This window comes from Planococcus citri, chromosome 4, assembly GCF_950023065.1.
Source record: "Planococcus citri chromosome 4, ihPlaCitr1.1, whole genome shotgun sequence".
Lineage (NCBI taxonomy): Eukaryota > Metazoa > Arthropoda > Insecta > Hemiptera > Pseudococcidae > Planococcus > Planococcus citri.
Genome location: NC_088680.1, coordinates 30,751,090 through 30,773,297, shown reverse-complemented (window position 1 = coordinate 30,773,297; position 22,208 = coordinate 30,751,090). Strand labels below are relative to the sequence as shown.

The 22,208-nt window shown below is 34.6% G+C and overlaps 1 protein-coding gene across 1 annotated transcript in view; it reads right to left on the bottom strand.

Moving 5' to 3' along the window:
* The window catches only part of LOC135845811 (hemicentin-1-like), a 972,708-nt gene that overhangs the window by 440,873 nt on the left and 509,627 nt on the right, over window positions 1–22,208 (bottom strand). The window contains exon 2 of the mRNA XM_065364649.1: window positions 6,168–6,312. Coding sequence (XP_065220721.1) covers window positions 6,168–6,312 — 145 coding nt within the window. The remainder of the gene's footprint in view (window positions 1–6,167; window positions 6,313–22,208) is intronic.

The window sequence follows — 22,208 nt, the reverse complement described above, 5'->3', positions numbered from 1 at the left end:
ATTTAGGAAAACTGTACTTGAAGCTTTCATAGTAGTGAAATATGCTTATTTTTGCTTCTGCTTTAGAAATTAGCAAACAGTATAAACAAACTGTAGACATGTTAATATAGTTACATTCTGCTCATCTCACCATGACGTCACAATTCTTTTGAAAATGTGAAGCTCAGAGGTCGACAAAGAAGAGTTTTTCACAAAAATACCACACTCGATGTTTTCAAACAATTACAACGTCAAAATACGACTTTTACATGGAGGGTGAGGGGGGGCGGAGAAGTGTTGTAAAAGCTCCTCCATTCTGTCTACAGGTCGTATATGTGAACTTATAGGTAAAGTATTGGTACGTCTATACGTAAAGGAAACGTGATACTGAAATTCGTAAGCTCTCTTCATCGTGCTTTTCGTAGCACGAATACAACGTATGGTATTAGCTACCTATACTACACACTCCGATACACACACATACAACAGAATACCGCCAATAGTAAACTTTTCATCCGAGTTAAGAGGCCTTTAATGACTTGGTTTTCTAACATTCCTTAAATTCGTGCGTACACGTCCCCGTGCCCACCATCTGACGCCAACCACGCGCACCGATGCGTATGCGTTCGCTCAAAATATACCTACTAAACTCGTACCTATACGTAGTACTTTTCCAACAATTTTCGCGAAATTTGGTAATTTTTCGGGCGGTCGACGGCGTATTTGATTAGAGCTCCACTCCACCTCATGCTACTTTTCACCTTCATTGCCGTCATCGATGATCCTTTTTCTCTGGAGAAGTATTTCCCTTTCCTGGCTCAATCTCACTTTCTGCTACCTCGCTTTCTCTCTTTACCAAGCTGCTAGTACGCCACTCTACAGCTCCTATATTTGCCGTTTCGAGTGTTTTTGACTTTCTTGAACCGTTGGTTTTGATTCTGAAGTTGTGCACATGTTTTTAGTAGGTACGTTACGCACATAGTCTATTTTATTTCAAATGAACATCGACTGTGAAAATAAACAAAATTAAACAATATGGTAAAGCTGGTGTAAGTTATTGATTTATTATTTCAATGGTATTGGCATTGGAACGAGGTACCTAGTCGTGTCGATATCTTACAGGTGAATCGAAAAAAGAGAAATGTTGGAGGATTTTGATCATATTGAGTATGAACTGATCAAGAAAATTTTTAAAAATTGTATATGCACAGTGCAATTTAAGCCTTGCAAATTGCTCATTTTAGGGTCAAAGCAAAATTTCTGTGTGTATAGGTATAGTAAAGTAAGTGAGACAAAACTGCTTTTGAATTTTATGCATGGGTTTTCCATCCGCACACAGGAGGCGATATTACCACAATTTTCAATGATTTGAGACTTGGTGTGAAGGTAAAGATACGAGTATGAGCCCACGAATGTTTTCAATTTTTTTGATCCTAACAACGACCCTGAAATCCACTGGAGAGTTTTAAAAATCCCATTATTAGACTATTATATTTTTCAGGATATTTTTTACCACTGATAATTTTTTCAGGATTTTTCAAGGATTGGCCCCTGCTCCATGGATGGCCACAAAACTGACAAAACCACTTGGAAACGTGCTTTTACTATGCCCAAGGTGGTCAATTTTGATCCCAAATTGTTTTTCTTTGCAATATAAATGTATTATCGAAGACGCCACACTACTCCACCAACCTGAATTTTCACCATTTCTCTACTCGTATGATTAATCATTTTTATAAAATTGGATTGCGCCATTTTTCAGGCAAAACAGTCACTAATGAGTGACGATTGTGAGTTTCATTTCTTTCTCTTCAACGTGAATTGAAATGTTCTGTATTTATATGTAATATGTACCTATGTCATTTTTCTTTCAGATACTTGACTGTCAATTACCAGCCAATTTTTGCTGATCACAAGAGGGTTCTGCTTTTGCTTATTGGCTGCTATCAACTTTTCATTTCTAGATCGAAGAACTGAATGAAAAATATTGAACAGTTTCCCACAACAAAATTAAACTGTAGGTAAATCATCATTTAAAAATTGCTGGGAAGTTACGCGTTTAAATGTACAGATAAATATCTAATAAGTAATTTCAATATTCACTCACATGCAAACAATTGCCTTTTCAAATTGAAATTTTTTGAAAAAGTATTTCGTCAACTGTTCCAGGTTTTCTACATCCTTCAAGCATCAACATGCATGCAAAACAGTAGGAGAGGAATGGAAGGCTAATTCTTTCAGAACTTATAAGGGGCGAAATGAAACCTTAAAATGTAGGTATACCTACTTAATTCATAATATTTTCTTCATTTTGCAGGTAGGTACTTAATTCTTTTGTTCCTTCCTTATTCACCTGAAAAAATTAGGTTTTTATGGGAAAGAAGGGACATGAAGAATTCTTCAAATTTTTTCTACCGACTATTAAGAGTGAGTTGACGGTGTAAAAAATTTATCCACGTGAGTATGGGACTGACTATTATCGTCACTGTAGACTGAGGTTGAGACATTATAAAAAGATTTGAGCGTAGGTCATTGAAGAGGAAGAGATGCATAAATTTGTTCACGAGAAATAAGAGTCAAATCTATTTGGAGTGTAAAAAAAGAGATAACACATCTAAGAACCCTGTTATATCTTTGAGTAACATTTTGTAGTTTTGATACGGAATACATACAACGAATTCTTATAACATAATAAACTAAACGGTCAGATACTCGTAATAAAAATGTATTGATAAAATTCTTTCTCTCTTCAGTAGGTAAGTAAGTAATCGTTTTCAAATTTGATCAATATTATGCTCTCAAACCTCCACGAACTTCTTTTACTAGAAAATGTTAAGCAAGGAACGAAAATCTTGCCCTTCTGAAATCATCAAGAGTTGTGGAAACGAATCTATAATCTCACAATTCATAAACACGATGTTATTTCATTATTTTTCAAACAGGTGAACGGCATTTTGTTAAAAATAACAACTGCAGTGGGAAAATGTATCGAAACTTGCATTCAATCTGTAAAATCATCACCCACCTCAGTGAGTTGCTTTCACATGCCATTAACTTCAAATCAGCATTTCTCAATCCCAAAAGTTATTGAAATTCTTCGAATCAATAAGTATTGGGGAAACAAATTCCTTTAAGGGTGTAATAGGGTACCCTAACAAATTGATGGAATCGCCAAAAATTTGAGCTGTAGAAGAATCATCATTTTGGAAAATGAAAGCTTTGAAAAAGTTAAAATCAAACAAAACAAGGGAATGTAAATTGCAAATTTTTTTCAAAAGTAATTCAACAACACATCACATCTAAGTAAAAAAATCATAATAACGATAATAAAAAAGGTCATCTGACATTTTCCAAATTGAGCAAAAATAAATATGTACTTGGTGAAAGAAATGCATTTGTCCAAGAAATGAAGAAAACAAAGAATTCTCTCTTTATTACAGCCTAGAATTTTTTTTCTCGATTTTCTGAACAACGCATTTCTTTCACGAAAATACGTATTTTTGCTGAACTTGGTACATGCCAGACGACTTTTTTTTACTACCGTTATTACGATTATTTTTCTTATTAATTTTTTTAAAAAGTTATAAAAAAGTTCTTTCGACTAATGTTTTTTACTCATGTTGTTGAATCATTATTTTCGAAAAAAATTTCCGATTTATATTCATTTGTTTTGTTGGAAATGAAGGATTTGAGATTTTTCAAAACTTTTATTTTACAAAATGATTTTTCCTTGAAAGCTCAACTTTTTTGTGATTTGGCCATATCAGGCAGAGTACTCTATGTACACATAACCAGCTTCAAAGCGATTTGTTCACCCAACATGGAATCCTAGAGAACCTTACTCCATTTTTTCAACCCACTATTTTTCTATCCCTATGAGATACCGAATAGTAGATATGGGTTAAAAAAGTAAATCAAACTGGTATGGTATAATCATGTTTAAATATTTTTTAAAAAACCACCAAAAATAAAATACCCAAATATCAAAATCACCTTCTGAAATTTGGACTATGTTCAATTATCTTCTAACGCAAAAATCTGTTAACGAACTCAGATTTTGTCAAATCAGCAAAATACTACTCATACATTAAAGCCCTCTTTATCGAAATCTCAGGCAACAAAAAACACCAACCAAACCGTACCCTTCTGCAAAAAACCACTTGAATTTTTTTCACAAAATTTCTCCGCGAAATTCGAATATCCAACGACAATAAGACGTCTCTTCTGCGATATGAATTTTTTTCTCGACCATAAAAGAGCTCATCCCAAACGAAGATAAACCGTGGCATCCGCAGCGTATTTATACGAACATAAGTCACAAAATAAGACACGGCACAAGGGCAAATCAGCCATTATATCGAATAAAAATTCACTCCGACCTAAGCTTATCGGGCGACGAATTTTACTTACTCGTGTGCGATAATATAAGTATGTATTCGCATGAAATAATATTTTCCTTCGAAATCTCCAAATAAATTCGAAAAAAAATTGCAGCAAAAAGAGTAACGCTGAGAAAAGAGTGAAGAGGAGAAAGCGAGAAGAGGAAGAGAGAAGGGGAAGAAGGTTGCGACGATACTGTACGCTCGTGTATTTGAAAAAATAAAAATACCACCCACGTGACGTACATATTTCTCACGCTATACCAAAAATACTATTCTACATTATAATGTACATATGATATCTAATCCAATTTTTTTCGGTTTCCATAATATACTTTTTATGTATATTATGGCACAATCTTTTGAGTTTTGACCTGAAAAAATTTCAGCGAAACAACGCCAAGGGACATAGAAAGGGTCTCCTTCCTTCTTTCTCAAAACACTCGAGGTGATTCAGGAATTTTTAAAACGCCTTAACTCCTTTCTAAGCTACACCTATGGGAAAAAATTCAATACCAAAATCCAAAAATTATTTTCTTCCCATTACACGTGAAATTTTTTTGCTATCTGTCTGTTTTGAAATATTATTGCACGAAAATCAAAATTTGGAATCTTTTGCCCCCCCCCCCCGATATCAGCAAAACATTTGTGGATTTTAGTAAAATTCTGGCAGATTGAGAAAATCCAAAAAAATTTCAATTACCATCATTGATATTTCAGCAGAAAATCGATAAGCTGCTATTCAAAATGGCGGAAATCACACAAATAGTTTCAAGATTTAACCTCGCTGTTCTTGGAAAACCTCTCCACTTGAAAAAATAAACACAGTGGAGACGTTTCAGCCAAACTACTCGTAAAAAGAACGAGCCCAGAACGAGGTGAATTTACAAGGCGTAACATCATAATCGAGTAATCAACACCGTCGTGTTCGTCTTGCAGGTAATTAATTGGCCTCGCCCTCGTATTCTATCGAGCCTCATAAACACGTTACACGTTTTCGTGAAAATTTCGGTCAAATCGTGCGAGCGAGTCGAGTACTACTCTGACGATAGGTGTATAGGTATAGTAAAGGATAGAGGTACCTCTACTTACACATCTCGCCGTCGACGTCGTCGTAAAAGTTTTTGATAAAGCTGTACGCTTCTTGCTGGTCTTTTAGAAGTTTGCACGTGACGTCGCCATCGTCGTACTCGATTTAAGTAGTTCGGCACAAGACCCGATGAGACAAGAAGGGGGGTAATATTTACACCAGTTCCGTTATACTTCATATTGTACTAAGTAGGTAACTAGGTACAGTTAGGTATACTGTCAGTTAACAAGAATTACTCGGCAGAGTCTCCCCCTTTTCCTTTCGGTGGCTCATTTTGCCAACAACCTTCTTAACAATATAATTACGTTTAACATTTGACACTACTATTTGAAAATTGGAATCACGCGTGACACCGCTGTATATTCTTTAGGTACCTCAACAGCACGAAAACCTTAAGAAGTACGAGTCAGTGTACCCTTTTTCAATGTATAGTCAGTGTACATGAAGGATGAGTGAGAGGGAGAGACTTTCACACTACGTTCGCTTCTTGCGAAAGTTACCTACCTCTTTCTCTTGACCTGTCCACAACAATATCGTGTTCTTAATACTTTGAAAATAGATTTGTAACTCGACGTCGTCTTCATCATCATCATCGTCGTCGTCGTTTTACATTGCAAAAAGGGTTACCCAGTTGAAAGTTTGCCAACGTTGACAGCTTTCAAAATACCAACTCTAAAGCTACCAAAGCACTTATAAAGACGATGCAAATGGAATTTTACCTGTATATAGGCGTTCCGAGATCTTCGCGGTACCAGAGCACTAGAACGACTGAATCATCGACTTGGTGAGGTCCATCGGCAATCGATATATCGCAAGGTAGGTATACCGGATCACCTACCACACCTTGTTCGTAATATACAGGCACTGTAAATGAGAAAAAAAAAAGAAGAAAAATTGGCAATTATAATAGGTAATTAATTTTATAGAGATTGGTCTGCGGGTAAGTTCAGTGGGGTTTATTGAGAGCATCTGTGATTTGGGGATTTTCATCCTCATACAGGGGCCTTCAAAATCTCCATATCTCAATTCATTGAATGGAGTTATGTACGACCACAATAATGTAAGTTGGTATCATTCTTGTTTTTTAGAGCTGATTTACAACTTCCAATTGAATCATACATGAAGCATCACCTCACACCGGTAGGTTTTTACGTAGATGAGGCATTCAGATTCCAGAGGGCTCAATCAGGAAACAGTCAAAATTGTGGGCAAAATCAACGCAAGTGTACTGGCGCCGAAGTAAACGCCGATACCCATAGTCAAAATCATTGCAACATATGATGCAATACCCACTCACTAGATTTAAATTCGCACCATGAAAATGCTCAACTCAAGAAAGTTTTTTTTTACTCGATAGTATGATTAAGAAGGCGTCAAAAGCCACTCTGAGCTTTGTTTTGAGAGCCATCAACAAAGTGATTCATATTGGCAGGGACAGATTTATTATTATTCAAGTGAATTGTACATCTAATCACTTGGTACATAGTTATTTAACCCTTTGGAGGTTCTTTAGGTTTCCATTTAGACTATATATATTCGCGGCGTGGCCCATAATATTGCCTACTAAGGCACTTGTGTATCTACCTACTTGAAACTTTTACTCTGGCAACGACTATGATCTCAATTGATTGATTTTTGTGACATTTGTAATAAATGCTTAAGTTTTGTACAATATGAATTTTCCCCACTATGAATTTTCTGCAATATTAATTTTCACGCGATGAATTTCGCGATATTAATTTTCCTCAATATGAATTTTCGGCAATATTAATTTTCACAGGATGAATTTCGCGGGATGAATTTTGCAGGATGAATTTTCCGGTCACCATCAGTATCGTTATCGTTATGATAGGTATTCAGAACTCTAAAGGTAAGACGACATTTTATTTTCGGACTATAAAATAAGTTATCTTTTCAAGGAACCAACGTTGATATTAAAAAATACCAAATATGTCATTTAATTTAGATCTCATCATCACGAGATCTTTACAATAATGCAGAGGAAGCTATGTTCAAATCCTTATTGTGATAAATGATTTTTTCATTCCAAAATTGATAGTTTTGCATGGGACCACTGCAACATTAATAGTCTTTCTTCTGATGACGTAATTGAAGACAGTAATTACGACGATGATTATGAAAATAACATTTAAATTTCCAGAATTCTTTTTCCTTGATTTTTTTTTCATTTTTGCAGCATTTAAACAATGATAAGCTATAAAAAAATAAGTCAGAATACATAATCATTCCAACACTGCAACTCGAAAACAACCATTTTTGGACCGTTCTGGAGCCTCTAACGAGTTTTCAATTTTCTTCAGGAATTTCAAATGGTTTTTAGAAGTTCATTTTTGAACTGACATTGGTTCTTGAAATTTTACGATACCTCTAGGGCTTGACAAAGGACGAAGAGCATCAATCAAAGTTAAAGCATTAAATAGGCCCAAGTTAATTTTTGGTTTTTCCAGACCAAAGTAGGTAGCATAAGAGATTATCGCAAAAACCCAAGAACTCACAAAGTGTTCCTGAATGGCTCTAAAATTACTACCTACACAAATTCATTTCAAAGGAAAAAATATTCATGAAACCGAAAAAGTTTAAATTCATCACACGACCAGTTTTCAAAAATTTTCCAAAAATCTAAAAATATTCTCAGACCTTTTGAATACTTATGAAGGGGTTTTTGCATATGTTTTTCTCAAAATCTAGTTTGGTCTCATACCAATTGGAGTGTTACTTCGAGTGGATAGTTCAATAGTAAACTGGAAAAATGGAGCTGTTCTCTCTTTGAAAAAATAATAGAATGGGAGAAAAATTTCAAAGATTCTGTGAAAAGTCTCGAGTTTCTATCTGTAGTCGAACCCATCACTTTAATTACTTCGACTCAAAGCAGATTTTTCTATCTGTTTCTTGTGTTTTATCCGTCATTAAATCAGGTCATAATTTACACTCTGAGCCATAATGAGGGATGATGGCGAGATCAATATTGTAAGTCCACAGATTCGAGATTTTTCCAGAATCTGTTTGAGGTCATTTTTCCATCATTTACACCCACTCTATATGCGTTTGCAATAAGACGTAATTGAAGATAGAAAAGTCATTCGGAGACGAAAACTCGTCCGAGTGGCGAGGTAAGATATTTTTAGCGTTTCAGTCATTTCGGCAATTGCACAAATTTGCCACTTTTGGAAGTTAGGTAAGATATCGACTGTTCTCCGGAAGAAGGGTCAAAATGATTTCTCAGTCGTTTTCGAGGCATCGAAATGAATGAGACCAAAGGGCCAAACTGCAATTTTTTTTAGAACCAAACTGATCTCATGAAAAGTGAAGTCAGTTTGGCCTTTTTGTCTCATTCATTTCAAAAAAGACTGAAAAAACAGTTTGGCCTTTCTTCCGCAGAACAGTCGATGCCATTTAATCTTCAGCGAAATTTTCCTTCTTAACAGATTCTCGAAATTTCAGAAACTAAAAATCGAGTTTGTACTCATTTTCGATCCATTTCAGGAGTTCGTTCACAATTGGGGTGATTTACGAGCGAATCGCATTGAGTGTATGTTTTCAACCAATTGTGAGGATTTCATCAAACTAAAAAAATGGGGATGGGCAGGTCATATCTCTCGAGCAAATCCAAATCGTTGGGCATATCGAACGACCTTTTGGCAACCACTTGGGATTCGGAAGAAGGGTAGGCAGCGGACTAGATGGAGGGATGATATTGATCATCTCCTAACACACAAGCACTTTCAGAGAATAGCCTTAGATAGGCGGGAATGGATTCGGTTGGGGGAGGCCTATGCTCTTTTTTAGGGCCATGTTTTTTGTACGTTCTGTATTTACCTCATGTACCTGCATTTTTCATAAATAAAGGCTTATTATTATTATATATTATTATAATTGTGAGGATGATCAATGATCATTCGTTCGAGTTTCAAAAATGAAAATGCGTACTCATGTATAATTTTACGAATGTGCTTTTTCAGTTGGACATTTTCTTTCATTCTCATTCCCTGTCTGTTGAACACTAATGCTGGCCAAAAAAAACATATTCGTGGTGCTCTCCTGAAATTCACTGCAATCATGAAAAATGCCATTTAAACACATCAATGATAACCCAGAACTTGATATTTTTTAGCTACTCGAAATAATTTCCACTCCTTCTGGAGATATTCAAAAATCTTGGAAAAATCGAAAATCTCACTGGAGGCACTAAAATTGCCAGAAATAGTGAAATTCGGACCGGGGGGGGTAGATTGATTTCACAAATATTATTCAGTCATTTCGCACAAATTCCAATACATAATTTTCTTCCGAATTGAAATTTTTTTCACAATTGTTCGTCTCGCGCTGTTCAAAAAAACACACCCTGGATGATCGCCTCAATTGTGAAAATTGTGAATAAACTCGTTGAACAGGTCGAAAATAAGCCAGAAGAGGATTTACGCATAAAAATTCTTTAAAAAAAACAAAAATCGCGCTGGAAACTTCAGAACTGCTGGAAATGGTTAAGTTCGGTTTGGAAAAATCGGTATTAGCTACAGAACTGATCCTTTATCAAAAATGTACATTGTACATTCAGAGAGAAAAAGCTCGAACTTTATAAAATTGCCATTTTTGGTTTTTCAAAAATTCACTTAAGATCGAAAACTCAGCAGTGGACGATCGAGATGCAATGATGGATCAGCACAATGGAGTGGTAGAAAAATGAAGCCGTAACATTAGCATAAATCAAGAGCCAGGGCCCAACGAGGTTCAAGCGAGATGAACACGAAATAATTATTTTGACCTCACAGGAACCTATTTGGCGGACGAAGAAAAAGGAAGAACGTGTCTCACAATTCAAGGAACATTTAAAATTCGCCACATCACAAAATTTTTGCGACTAAAACATCGAAAGAAATTAACTTAATCCAGAAAAGACCAAGTCATGAGAAATCGGGCCAAAAATTTCTAAAATCAGTCATTTTCATAAATTATCAGAAATTTTATCGCCTCATCGTTGACATAGGTAGTAAATTTCAAAGATGTCAACAGATTGAATAATTCTTTTTAATAAGAGCATATCAATTTGATAGTGTATTTCGATGCATTTCGGACCCGAAGGGGTTGGTATAGCGAATGCCAGGAGTACAAAAATTGAAGCAAAAAATCCATTGAAAATGGAAAAAATCCTGTTTTATGAAAATCCTGAAAATTATGTAGTTTAGTTCAAATATTATGTTGGACTACAAATTAAAATGAATCAAGTATTCAAAAACTTTTTTATTCATTTTCGATTGAGTTTTCGCCTCAATTTTTTGAGTCCCAACATTCCGTACAATAAGCCCTCCGAGTCCAAAATTTATCAAAATGGAGTAACTACGTATGATGTGCTCCAAAAAAAAAAAAAAAAAAAAAACTGTCGATAAGTATCAAATTTCTTAATTTTTTTTCTTGTTGCTAAACCAAACTATAGAACAAGTAGGTAGGTAATTTGGCACCTTACTCAGCTCTTCTCTCGCTCAAAAGCTCCTGAGCTCGGACGAATAATGAAGGATGTACTGGAAGAAGATTTGCATAATACCTTTGTTAAATAATATCTACATCTAAAAAACTTTAGTAAGTGGTCTTTTCTCTTCAACGAAATTCTTCCCGAAACTTGTGGTAAGTACATACTGGTTTCCTCAGATGAATAATGTAGCATGTTTGAGTAGGTATGACTATGAATCCACATAATCCTTGATTTTTGATCGCTTCTTTGAATTTTTCAGTAAAAATGAAGAAACTCACCTCAAGCAATTTAACCATTTCCACAGTGAGCATTGAATTGACCTATTTGTTGGAAAAAGTTGCAATCCAATTTTTTATTAGACCCATTTTCTCCTAAAATTTTCTAAAGTCCCCTCTGAATTACTGTAAGGACATTGGAGGGCTCAAGAAAAATGTTCAACTATGAATGAGTAGGTCCATATGCTACATTATGTACATTATAAAAGTTGAAAGAATATTCAAAGAGCTCACACGTTGATGGAATCATTTCAATTAGACCGAGTAAAACAGTTTCATAATTTTCAATTTTTGAAATATTTTCTCAGGAACAATGTTAGATAACCGACAACCGTGTCACGTATCCTTTTCGTATATTTTTTCTCCCCCCCCCCCAAATACTTCATTCAAATCACAGGTAGTCAATTTTAATCCTTATTTTATGCAAAAAAAACTACCATCCAAAGCAACTGCAGAGAGAAAATCAACGCATCTCGTTCGAGCATTACACGTTATCTATCTCCACGAAGTGGCGAGGGGAGAGGAAGGTTTTTCACGACGCGGAATTCAAATGTCGAATTACTTTTCGCATTCGAGTGGAATTTTTCGTTTTTTTCCTACACCACATCACATCACACCGTAACGTAGCAAGGTTCTTATTGTGTCACGACAACGAAGACGCGTGCAGTGGTGGAAAAAAAATAAAGATAACGACACTGTCGGGAAAAATTACCGTGTGATACGTTTAAATCGATTACGTCGCTTCGTCGAACTGAGAGTAATTTTTTTCAAATTAGAACAACTCGCTTATAGTACGTACACGATGGTAAAATACGCACGATTCAGAGGGTCACAGAGGAAGATGAAGGGGTTTTAGTCGCGATACTGCTGGAAAATGGCAAGAAAAATCTACTGCGGTGCGTGTGTACTGTGTAGTTTCGCATTCGTTAGCTAAACGACGATTTCGAATGATTTCCCGCTATATGTGTATGAGCGAGAAGGAAGCCAGGGCAGGAACTTCGGCACGCGTATACAAAAAATTTCCCACCGTGTTATTTATCGTTGGTGCATGTCAAAGTGAAATTACATTTTTGGATGTCAAAACGATATTTATCACGATGAAAAAATATTCTAATTAAGGCTGCCTTCGCTCTCTCATTTTGTACTCGTGTACCTACCTATGTATGTAGATTACCTATACCTAACATATATAGACGTACAGAGTGGAAGGTGCGACGTTATGGCAAAAATAACGTACAGAAAATCATATTTATTCCTACAGGGTGTCCACTTTTTTGGAGATATTTCCCGGGGTTTTCAGTTCAATTTCTCTGATTTTCCACACTCTTCAATAATATCAACTAAGTAATAGGTACAGTGTTATATACAGGGTGCCCAGAAATATTGAGCACCCCTAAGAAAGTTTTTCATTAAAAATATAGGTTGACAACGTGAAATAGATGCATATGATTGGTGGAATGTTATCTCTCCAGTCCAACAACCAATCATGTGCTATCATTATTATCATTCATTACTAGAAAACTTTTTTAGGGGTGCTCGATATTTCTGGGCACCCTGTAGGAGGCATGTGTTCAAATTTTTTTAAGCTTGCGAGTAGCTATTGCTAAATGTTACAAAGTGTTCGACAAATAGTGAAACATGGTGAAGAAGGCCCAGGAGCAGGACCTCCAGGATGAGATTTTTTCAAATGTTCTTATTTTTGAGGGAGAGGAGTTTTTAAATTTATTCAGAGCTCAGAAGAAATTTTTTGGGGTCAAAATATACCTATTTCAATTTTCAAAGAAAGTTAGAAAACATGAAATGGAAAATCAAAATTCTGGAAAAAGAGAATAAGCACGTAAAAGTAAATGGAAAATGACAAGGTTCGATTAATGAAATGAAAACAATAAAATCTGGACATTTTGGCAAAAACATGACTTTTTATGGCAGTTATGCAAAAAAAAAAGTTTTTTGACAATTCCTAGCTATCAAAAGATGAGACCTCTATTTGGAAATTTTGAAAAAAAAAGACATAAATGAGAAGTGGATCCTTCTGAGTTTTCAACTTTGGCAAAAAATGGAACTTTCACACAATTTTAACAAAAGGGCATGGGCAGGACCATGATTCGGCAATTACGCACACAACAATTTTTTAAGCTATTTTAGAGGGAAAAAGAGGAATTTTGTTTTAAAATTTCGCTTATTTTCAATATTTTTGGAAAACACTGTAACTTTTTGACAATTTTTTACAAAAGAGAAGAAGACGGCTTATTTAAAACTATTTCGACACATTTTTAAAAGAGGTAAGCTTACTTTTTTAGTCATTTAAAAACAGGATTTTTCGACAAATTTGCCAAAAAATGAAAGTTTTTAAAAATGTTGCCAAAGAACAAGGATTTTTTTGGAAATTTAAAAAAAAACAGTACTTTTTTAACAGTTTGAGTAAAACAGGACGTTTTGATCATTTTTACAAAAAGTAGGATTTCTTGAGAATTTTTCCAAAAAATGAAATATAATTTTAGAAAAAACAGCACTTCTTTGAAAATTTTAGACAAAAACAATATTTTTTGACAACTTTGGCAAAAAATGAAACTTTCTGAAAACTTAACCCAAAGACCAGCATTTTTCGACAATTTTGAAAAGCCAGTAGGTACTCAGGCAAAAAGGACATTTTTTGACAATTTTACCATAAATAAAACAATCCAGCCGACAATTTTGAAAAAAATAGATAGGTACTTATTTAATTTTTTGGAAATTTAGGCAAAAAATAAACTTTTTGACAATCAGGAGATTTTAACAATTTTGCCAAAAAAAATGATGAAACTTTCTAAAAAATCCCCAAAAACGGGACCTCCTCACAATTGGCTGAAATTATGACGTTTTAATAATTTCGCCAAAAAATGAAATTTTCTGACACTTTAGACAAAAAGAACATCTTTTAAGAAATTTTGGCAAAAAACAGGAATTTCATTTGGAAATTTTGGAACAAAAACAAAATTCATTATAGACAGCGTGCCAAAAATTAATGCTTTTTGGATGTTTTGGCAACAAAAATCAGAAATTTCTTGACAATTTTCTCAAGACTTACTAATATTAGCCAATTTTACTAATAAATAGCTTTTAGACAATTTTCATAAAAAAGCAAAACCTTTTTGAAAATTTTAGAAAATATTGTAAGTAACTTTTTCATATTCTTAGAAAAAATTATGACTATTTCACAATTTTGTCTGGAAATTAAGATTTTTTACTACAATTTTTTGATCATTTTGGAAAAAACTGCACTTTTTCTGGTAATTTAAGCAAAACAGGGCTTTTTGACTAGGTTAAAACTAGGATTTCGCTAGACAATTTTGTCAAAAGATGAAACTTTTTGGCAATTTTGCCTAAAAAACTAGCATTCTTTTACCTAGGTATATGAAAAAACAGTACATGTTAGTAACTTAGACAAAAAATGCGACATTTTATTAATTTTCGGACAGTTGAGGACTTTTTGACAATTTTCACAAAAATGTGATTCTCTAGACGATTCTGACAAATGAAGGTAGAGGAGAGATTCCTTTCTGGCAATGTCAGGAGAAGTGATGGGTGGAGGGAGGAGGTAAATCGTATTAGTTACCATCTTTGATCCTGTGTAACGAAAAAATACTAATAAAAATTCTCGAGTGAAGCTGAGGATAATTTTTCTGCAAAAAATATTGTAAAATTCGATGCTTAACAGAATACCGATGATAATTTTACATAATTCTGATTTTAGAATGAAGAATTCCAAAAGCCTCAAACAATTCCATGACTTTTCCAGGAGAGTGAAATTCGCCACCTATTTCCAGTCTTTCCAGAGAATTTATACCCTGTTATGTGGTCTGCTCCGCACCACCCCGATCCTCGTTCTTCCTCGTTCGTCAATTTTTTGGTCTTTACGTGGCAAAATACACAGTAATAATGCGTATATAGCATGAAAGAGGCAACGAAACATGATAATATTACCTACTAGACGTTAGAGATGGTTGTTTGTTACCCCTCTATGGCTTTTTCTTCGCAGTGTTATTCTTCTGCTTTACTTCACTTATGTATACACTCTTCGCTTTCCTCATCCTGTGTGTATCTCTCGTATATATGACTATTCATCTTTATGAAAGTCGTCAAATGGCTCGGGCAATATTCGTTCAATTTCACGTACACAGTTTTGCGTCTGTGTATTCACAGTACGGTAGTGTTCTCGTATCCCTAAATGTTTTTCACGTTAACGATGATAGATGACTGGTTATTTTAGTAAAATTTGGCGAGAATATCTTGCAAATTTACACGCTACGTTGTACTATATACCTTGCGTCCCACACGCCTTCGAGCGTAAATCGGCGTCTCGGCGGTGTTTTTTTGCGTCTTGAGAAAAAAAAATAGGCGAAGAAAAAAATTACGCCGATGAAAGAACGTTTAGAAAGTGGAGTGAGCGGTGCGAGGAGAGAATTTCATACTAATATGATGGCCTTCGAAGCATACGCGCGCACAACGGCGAGAAAATTCAATCGTTTTGCGAGAATTTTTAAATGGAAAAGCAGAAGATTGAAAACAGTTGGCTTCCGGGTCGATTACCATTTTCGGGGGCGAATATTTTCTGCAGAATTTCAGCGCGAAGGCTAATTTGCTGTTGTCGACGAACAGGCGATGAATAATTTTAATTTCGTGTAATCGACTTTTTAACCGGATTTACTCGTCGTAAATGAAAGGGAGAAAATAGAAAACAAGGTTGTTAGATTCGACCCAATTTTTTGGATGTAGAAGGGTCGCGGAATGGCCGAATTACTTCCCTGGATATCATAAAAATTCTAAGTAAGTAGGTAGATAAGTAAAGATATTTATTTTGGATCATGATGCCAAGGATATGCGAAACAAATGCACATTAAATTATTGAAAAATGTATATAGGTAGAGGAAATTCAAAAATCAACGAGGAAATGAAATATCAGTTAAACGATTTCAAAAAGGTGGAATAACTAAATTTGAACCGGATTCACTATTGGATATAATTTTCAATCTCGCTGTTGCAATTCATCAATCATTCGTCACCAATAAGATTCAGAAAAAGTTTTCCTTGACAAATACCAATCTCTCAAGAAGAAGGTTTGATTAGAACGAAACTTTGATAGGTCGAAAAAGGTCCTCAAAAAAGTCCCCTCCCCTCTATTTTCAACTGTTGAAGTTGATTTTTTGATTTTTTTGAAGTAGGTATTTGTTCTACAGGTAATGCTGTCTTGCTTGATCGTTGAATTAAGAAACTGCAATACCCCCATATCACATAAATTTCATCGCTTGAAATTTTGGCCTAAGGTGTGTGTTTAATACCTGACAGACCTGATACCACCATTAGCCGGGTTGTGAAATTCTTTTAAAAATTTACTTTTTGGCCAGCAGAATCTTAGATGCGGTCAATGGTGGTGTCAGCCGATCAGATATCAAACCCACACCCATCGGTCAAAATTTCAGCTGCTGAATCATACGATAGGCAGATATTGCAAATTTTTCAATTCAATGATCACATAAGAAAGCATTACTCTGTAGAACAAAAACTTGAAAAATCAATTTCAAGAGCTGAAAATCAGGAGCAGGGCATGGTCTTTTCAAGGTCTTCTTTAGACCTGTCAATAATTTTCGTCCCATTCGGAGATTCTGGGGTCTCAAGGAGTACCCTGGTCAGTCTGTCATCAAATTTTATAGGTGGACAAGGAGTAACGATTTCAGGAGTTCTCAAGATTGGAAATTTTGTATGCCCATTCGAATTTCTTTCACAATTTATAATTTCTCACCAAATTGAATATAGACGAGTGCTCGTTTTGAGCTAAAAAATCTCGAAATAACTAGTAAGTTGAAAATTTTTCATTAGTAGCATCTTCAATTTGGGTGTTCTTAAAGGAAGTGAAGGTTCGACGATTTATCCATCGTTATATTATCCGTGAGAAATGTAGCCAGCAAACTGATTGCAAGAGTGCTTTTGTTTTCTATTGCATAAAATGATGAATCATTCTCATCGTGATTGTTTCACGTGTAAGTTCACTTTCATAGTGATAATTTGCTTTCAAAATTTCATTTTCGATCCAGATCGACGAATCGTCAAAAATCGAACAGTTTTTCAATATTATTCTGAATCTTAGAATCTTCAACTTCATCGCCCGCAAAAAAAAAATAAGTACCATAAGATATTGGCCAAATCTTATGAGGCCTTAAGAAGTGTGAGTTGAAAGTACAGCTGAAAGATTTTCTTGTTATATTCAACATTTTTCGAAAATGGTGGGGGGGGGGGAGCTCACAAATTCCAAAAGTTTGGGTTTCAAGGCACATCTCGGTCTGTATGGGATCAAAATCGGTTCAAAATTTTGATTCGGGGTTGAAATAAGATTTTTAAAAAATACTCAAGATATTTCGAAAACAAAGTTTTGAAAAAAGAACAACAACTTTCAAACTATAATTTTTCTCTTTATTTTTTCACCGGGTTAAAAGTTTTGTAAAAATCTATTTTTTGACAAAACATTTCAAAATGTAGAACTTTTCAACTCCAAGTCCATATCTACTTACTCATATGAGGTAGGTAAGTAAGCAAGTGAAAATGTTTATTTGGGATCAGCACGATTATGCCAGCTGACAGATGCATGGTAGGCGGAAGGTAGGAAAAATTCAAAAATTCCCACAGAAATAAAAGATCAGAAATGAAAGGGAATCCAGAAACTAATTTCGACCAAAAATTATTCTAAACTCGATTCAGCTAGAAGCAAGCTTCAAAATAAAAATAAAACTAACTTCCGTTTTTCGAATCATATTCAAAATTTCTGCGAGTTTGGACTTTAAATCAGATTAATTTTTTTGTCCAGAAATTTCAATTCTTCTCAAATCTGAGGTCTATTGTCAGATTTTACAAATCAATCAGCGAAACTAATTCAGCTAATCTGAACATTGGAAGATTTTGAATGCCCATTTGAATTTCGTTTGAAATTTCTGATTTCTCATCAAAATTAAATGGGGTGTTCGTTTGAGGATTCAATTTTTTGCAACGTCATCGTGTTATAATCCCATCATACTTCAGATGTTCTTAAAAAGAAAATTAATGTAAATGTTCACAGAGGTTTTATGCAATCAATTCTTCTTCGGGTAGAAAACTGTTCTCAATTACGAGATTCGCAAACATTATTACATTTTTTTTCAATAAGACGAATACAAAACCAGAAATTTACAATACCTAGTTTGTTCTCAAAGTAATTTAGCCAAAATTGTTCGAATGTTGCAAATAAATCTACTAAGTATATTATAAAGCTAAAAAAAAAAAATCGTAAAAAAGTCCTAAACCTTGATGTATAGGATGGCACCTGACCAGATACATATATTTTCTCAAATATACATGCCTACGCCTTCATTATTTGAGAATATGGGAGAAATGCAAGACATTGAATATTTTCAAACTAAAGACACCAAATCTTGATTTTAAATGGTGTTTTAAAAATTTCAAAAATTCTGAGATCGGCAAAAATTGAAAAAACTAATTGATGGTTTCATATTTGAGAACTAAACAAGCCACCACCTTTATTTTCGCTGATTGCAGGAGGGTTTTCGTTTTTCACTTTTTTAAAATCATCATTCTCATCATGATTGTATAGTGTCTCAGTTCACTTTCATTGTACAAATTTGAGTTGAAAAAGTACCTATTTATTCAAATTTCTTCAAAAATTCAAGAGAGAAGACTCAAGAATTCCAAAAAGTTGTTTTCAAGGGCATATTTCACCCTGACCATTTGGGATGAAAATTACATTTAGCGAGAAAACCTCATATTTCAAATTTTCTTTTTCATTAATTTTATCACCTCCCTGTCCTTTGAGGTCACAAAACCATAATTTTTCCTTTCACTATACTTAGTGGTAGTTTCATGTATTATTATGAAAAGCTGTCTATTGAAAAAAAAATAGCTTTTCAAGTACAATAACGTGAATGATAATCGAAGTGCTGATCGTTTTGAAATCGCAATTACTTTATTAATAAGGAACAAGCCATCAGCTACTTCCCATAATTGCAAGAAAATTTTTACTTTTCGCTTTTTTGTTGCATCGACTTTGCAGTGCATAACGAGTACAAAATCCTGATCTTGAACCGGCTATAACTAGATAGGTTGTTCACTGATTGTCCACGTCCATCCACCTCCTAAATGTTCTTTTTTTACCTTTGTAAACATGCCTACACTATCCATTCAAGATTTAAGATTTCACTTCAAACTAGATCATTGCCGTCAAAATCTAAGACCACTTTTAGAACTTACTAGGTTGTTAGAAATACGCCAATCGTTCATTTTTACGTTGAAAATGGTACCTATGACCTAAAAATTATAAATACGAATCCTAGAAAATTTCTTCAGTTTCATATTTGAGAAAAAATATCTAGGTAAGTAGGTAATCTAAAGGCTCTAAACCGAAAAATGAACAACTGTTGCAATTTTTGACCATCTGGTACAACCTTAAAGCGTAAATCTGGTCTTGTAACTTTTTATGTCAATGATATAGATCAACCCAGAATCTCAAATAATATGTTTTAGACATGGGCCAGTTTTTTCAGCTCAGATAAGGTGAGCGTTAAAGGGGAAAAAAAACAAAAAACACGATTTTTTCGGAAATGCCTGAAGTCCTTGTCAGAGATATTATCGAGGTTAAATCATTCACGTTAATATCAATGTTATTTGTTCACAATACATGTTACAAATCAATTACCTTCAGTACAAAACCTAAAAAATAAGCAGATGATGTTATTCATCCTTGAGGAAGTTATTAATTCATCTTCCTGAAAATGATTGTTTGAGTAAGCCAGTTTCAATAGAGGCGAAGTCGAATCTTCTGAAAGAGTTTCTGAACATGGTAAAAACTTGTTGATATATGGCCATTTTTGATTTCAATTTCATTTTTTTAAAAAAAATTTAAAAAAAAATAAAATTACAAAAATCATTAAATTTAATATTTTTGTAATTAAAATCTTTCATTTTTTTCAAATTACCATCGCTTTATCCGATACAAGTAGATACTTAGCAATAAGTTCCATCTCTCGCACAATGATTTTTTTAATATTAGGTAAAGGTAGATGCCCAATGCCCATACAAGGCGAGGAATCTCTATATTATTACAAAAAAAAAAAATTAAAATAGGTACTGCACTAATTCAATCATATCGAATGAGAGAACTTCAAATTTACCACCTAAGTATGCGTATATCTATTTACGATGTTGTACGTACAAAATTTTTTTAACCCCTACCCACCAAAAACCATTTTTACATCACAAATGAAGCACATGACCACGTACCGAATCCAATCAGTTGTTCATGATATGTAACCTACCTAATGACGGTTCATGGCCCAGAGATGAGGAAGAAGAAGAGGAATAAACACAGGCTACATCGCCGTAGTCTAAATCAAATAACATTTCTAATAATCGTACGTTCGTTTACAAAATCGCCGTATAAATGGTTAGGTTTTTATACAGTTTGTTTGTATTGCTGCGAAAAAGTAAACGTTTCTGGTCGTTGCTCGTTGAATTTTTTTCAACAACAATAACGCGATGAAATGGCAACCTTTACCTAGAGCTATTAAACGTATTTATACAGGGTGCGCAGAAATATCCAGCACTCCCAAAAAAGTTTTCCGCTAAATGTTTCGACTGGTTGCAGTGAATGATGATAATGATAGCAAATGATTGGTTGTTGGACTGAGGTGATAACAGTTCACCAATCATACGAGTATGCATCTATTTCACGTTACCAACCTATATTTTTAATAAAAAACTGTCTTTTAGTGTACTCGATATTTTTGTGCACCTTGTAGGTAGACTGGTAGAGTTAGTTACATGGATACGCAACGATTCGATAAAATTTGCAGGCACAGCGTGTCATCGATATCGTATTTCAACAAATACCAACCCAATTTGACCTTTTATTGACGCAATAAAGCCAAACGATTTGCAAAAATTGTTGGCTTTCTGATGTACCTACAATTGTGGAAAAACAAGGAAAATTCCATTGTACGTAAGTGCACTTTCAATGACGATAATTTTTTCATATTTGGTCGCAATTGCTTAAGTACGCAATATATTCGAGAAAATGGGGACCAACCGACTGTTAAAATGAAAAATTTCAGTTTTTCTTGAATACTTTGAAACAAGGCATTTTGAGAATTGTGAATTCGAAATTCAATTTTTTACAACTTCGGTCTTCTCCAATTTTAGAATGAAATGCTTCATTCAACTCGTAGAGGGTCTCAATGTTTCGATAGTATACGTTAGAGTTCCAAACAGTCCCACGCAATCAAAGAATAACGCGCCACGCTTATTATTCCATCCAGAATCTCCATAAAAAAGTAAGTAAATTTTTAGATTTTGTATTTTCTGAAACCGTCATAATTCGAAACCGATACCTCAGGAGTAGATATTCAACACACAATTCTAGACTCATTCGTACGATAATGGCGTTCTAATTTAATAATTACCCAACACCAAACGAACAAATGAAAGCTCGCAAACGAGCTTTTTTTCCTCCACTCGCTAGCTATTTATTTATTTAAGATTTCTCCAAGAGCTCTGCTCTCTTTCCGGTATTATTTTCGGAGCATTTTCGTTCAAATTAGCATATCTCGTCTCTCTCGTGTTTCTTTCACGGAAAGTACACGATGAGAAAATCCTTCCGGTGTTCGAGAGCGTCTCTTCACCCTGAGCTGAACGAGAGTAATACTACGACATCATTACTCGTCGCGTCGCATCGTAGTCGTCGTGTTTTTCTTCGCTGAAATTCATTCTCCCAACGATGATGCAGAAGGAAGAGAGGAAAAGGTGGCGAAATTTCAAACATTGTGAACGATTTTTGCACCTAAAATTTATTTATAGTAGGTATTGTTGGCGATGAGAAAAACCTTATACTATGCAGTGGTGTGTATATGTATGTATGTATTTGTGTACGTTCGAGTCGTGACTCGTGACTGGGGCGCGATACCATGCGGTATGGTGTGGGG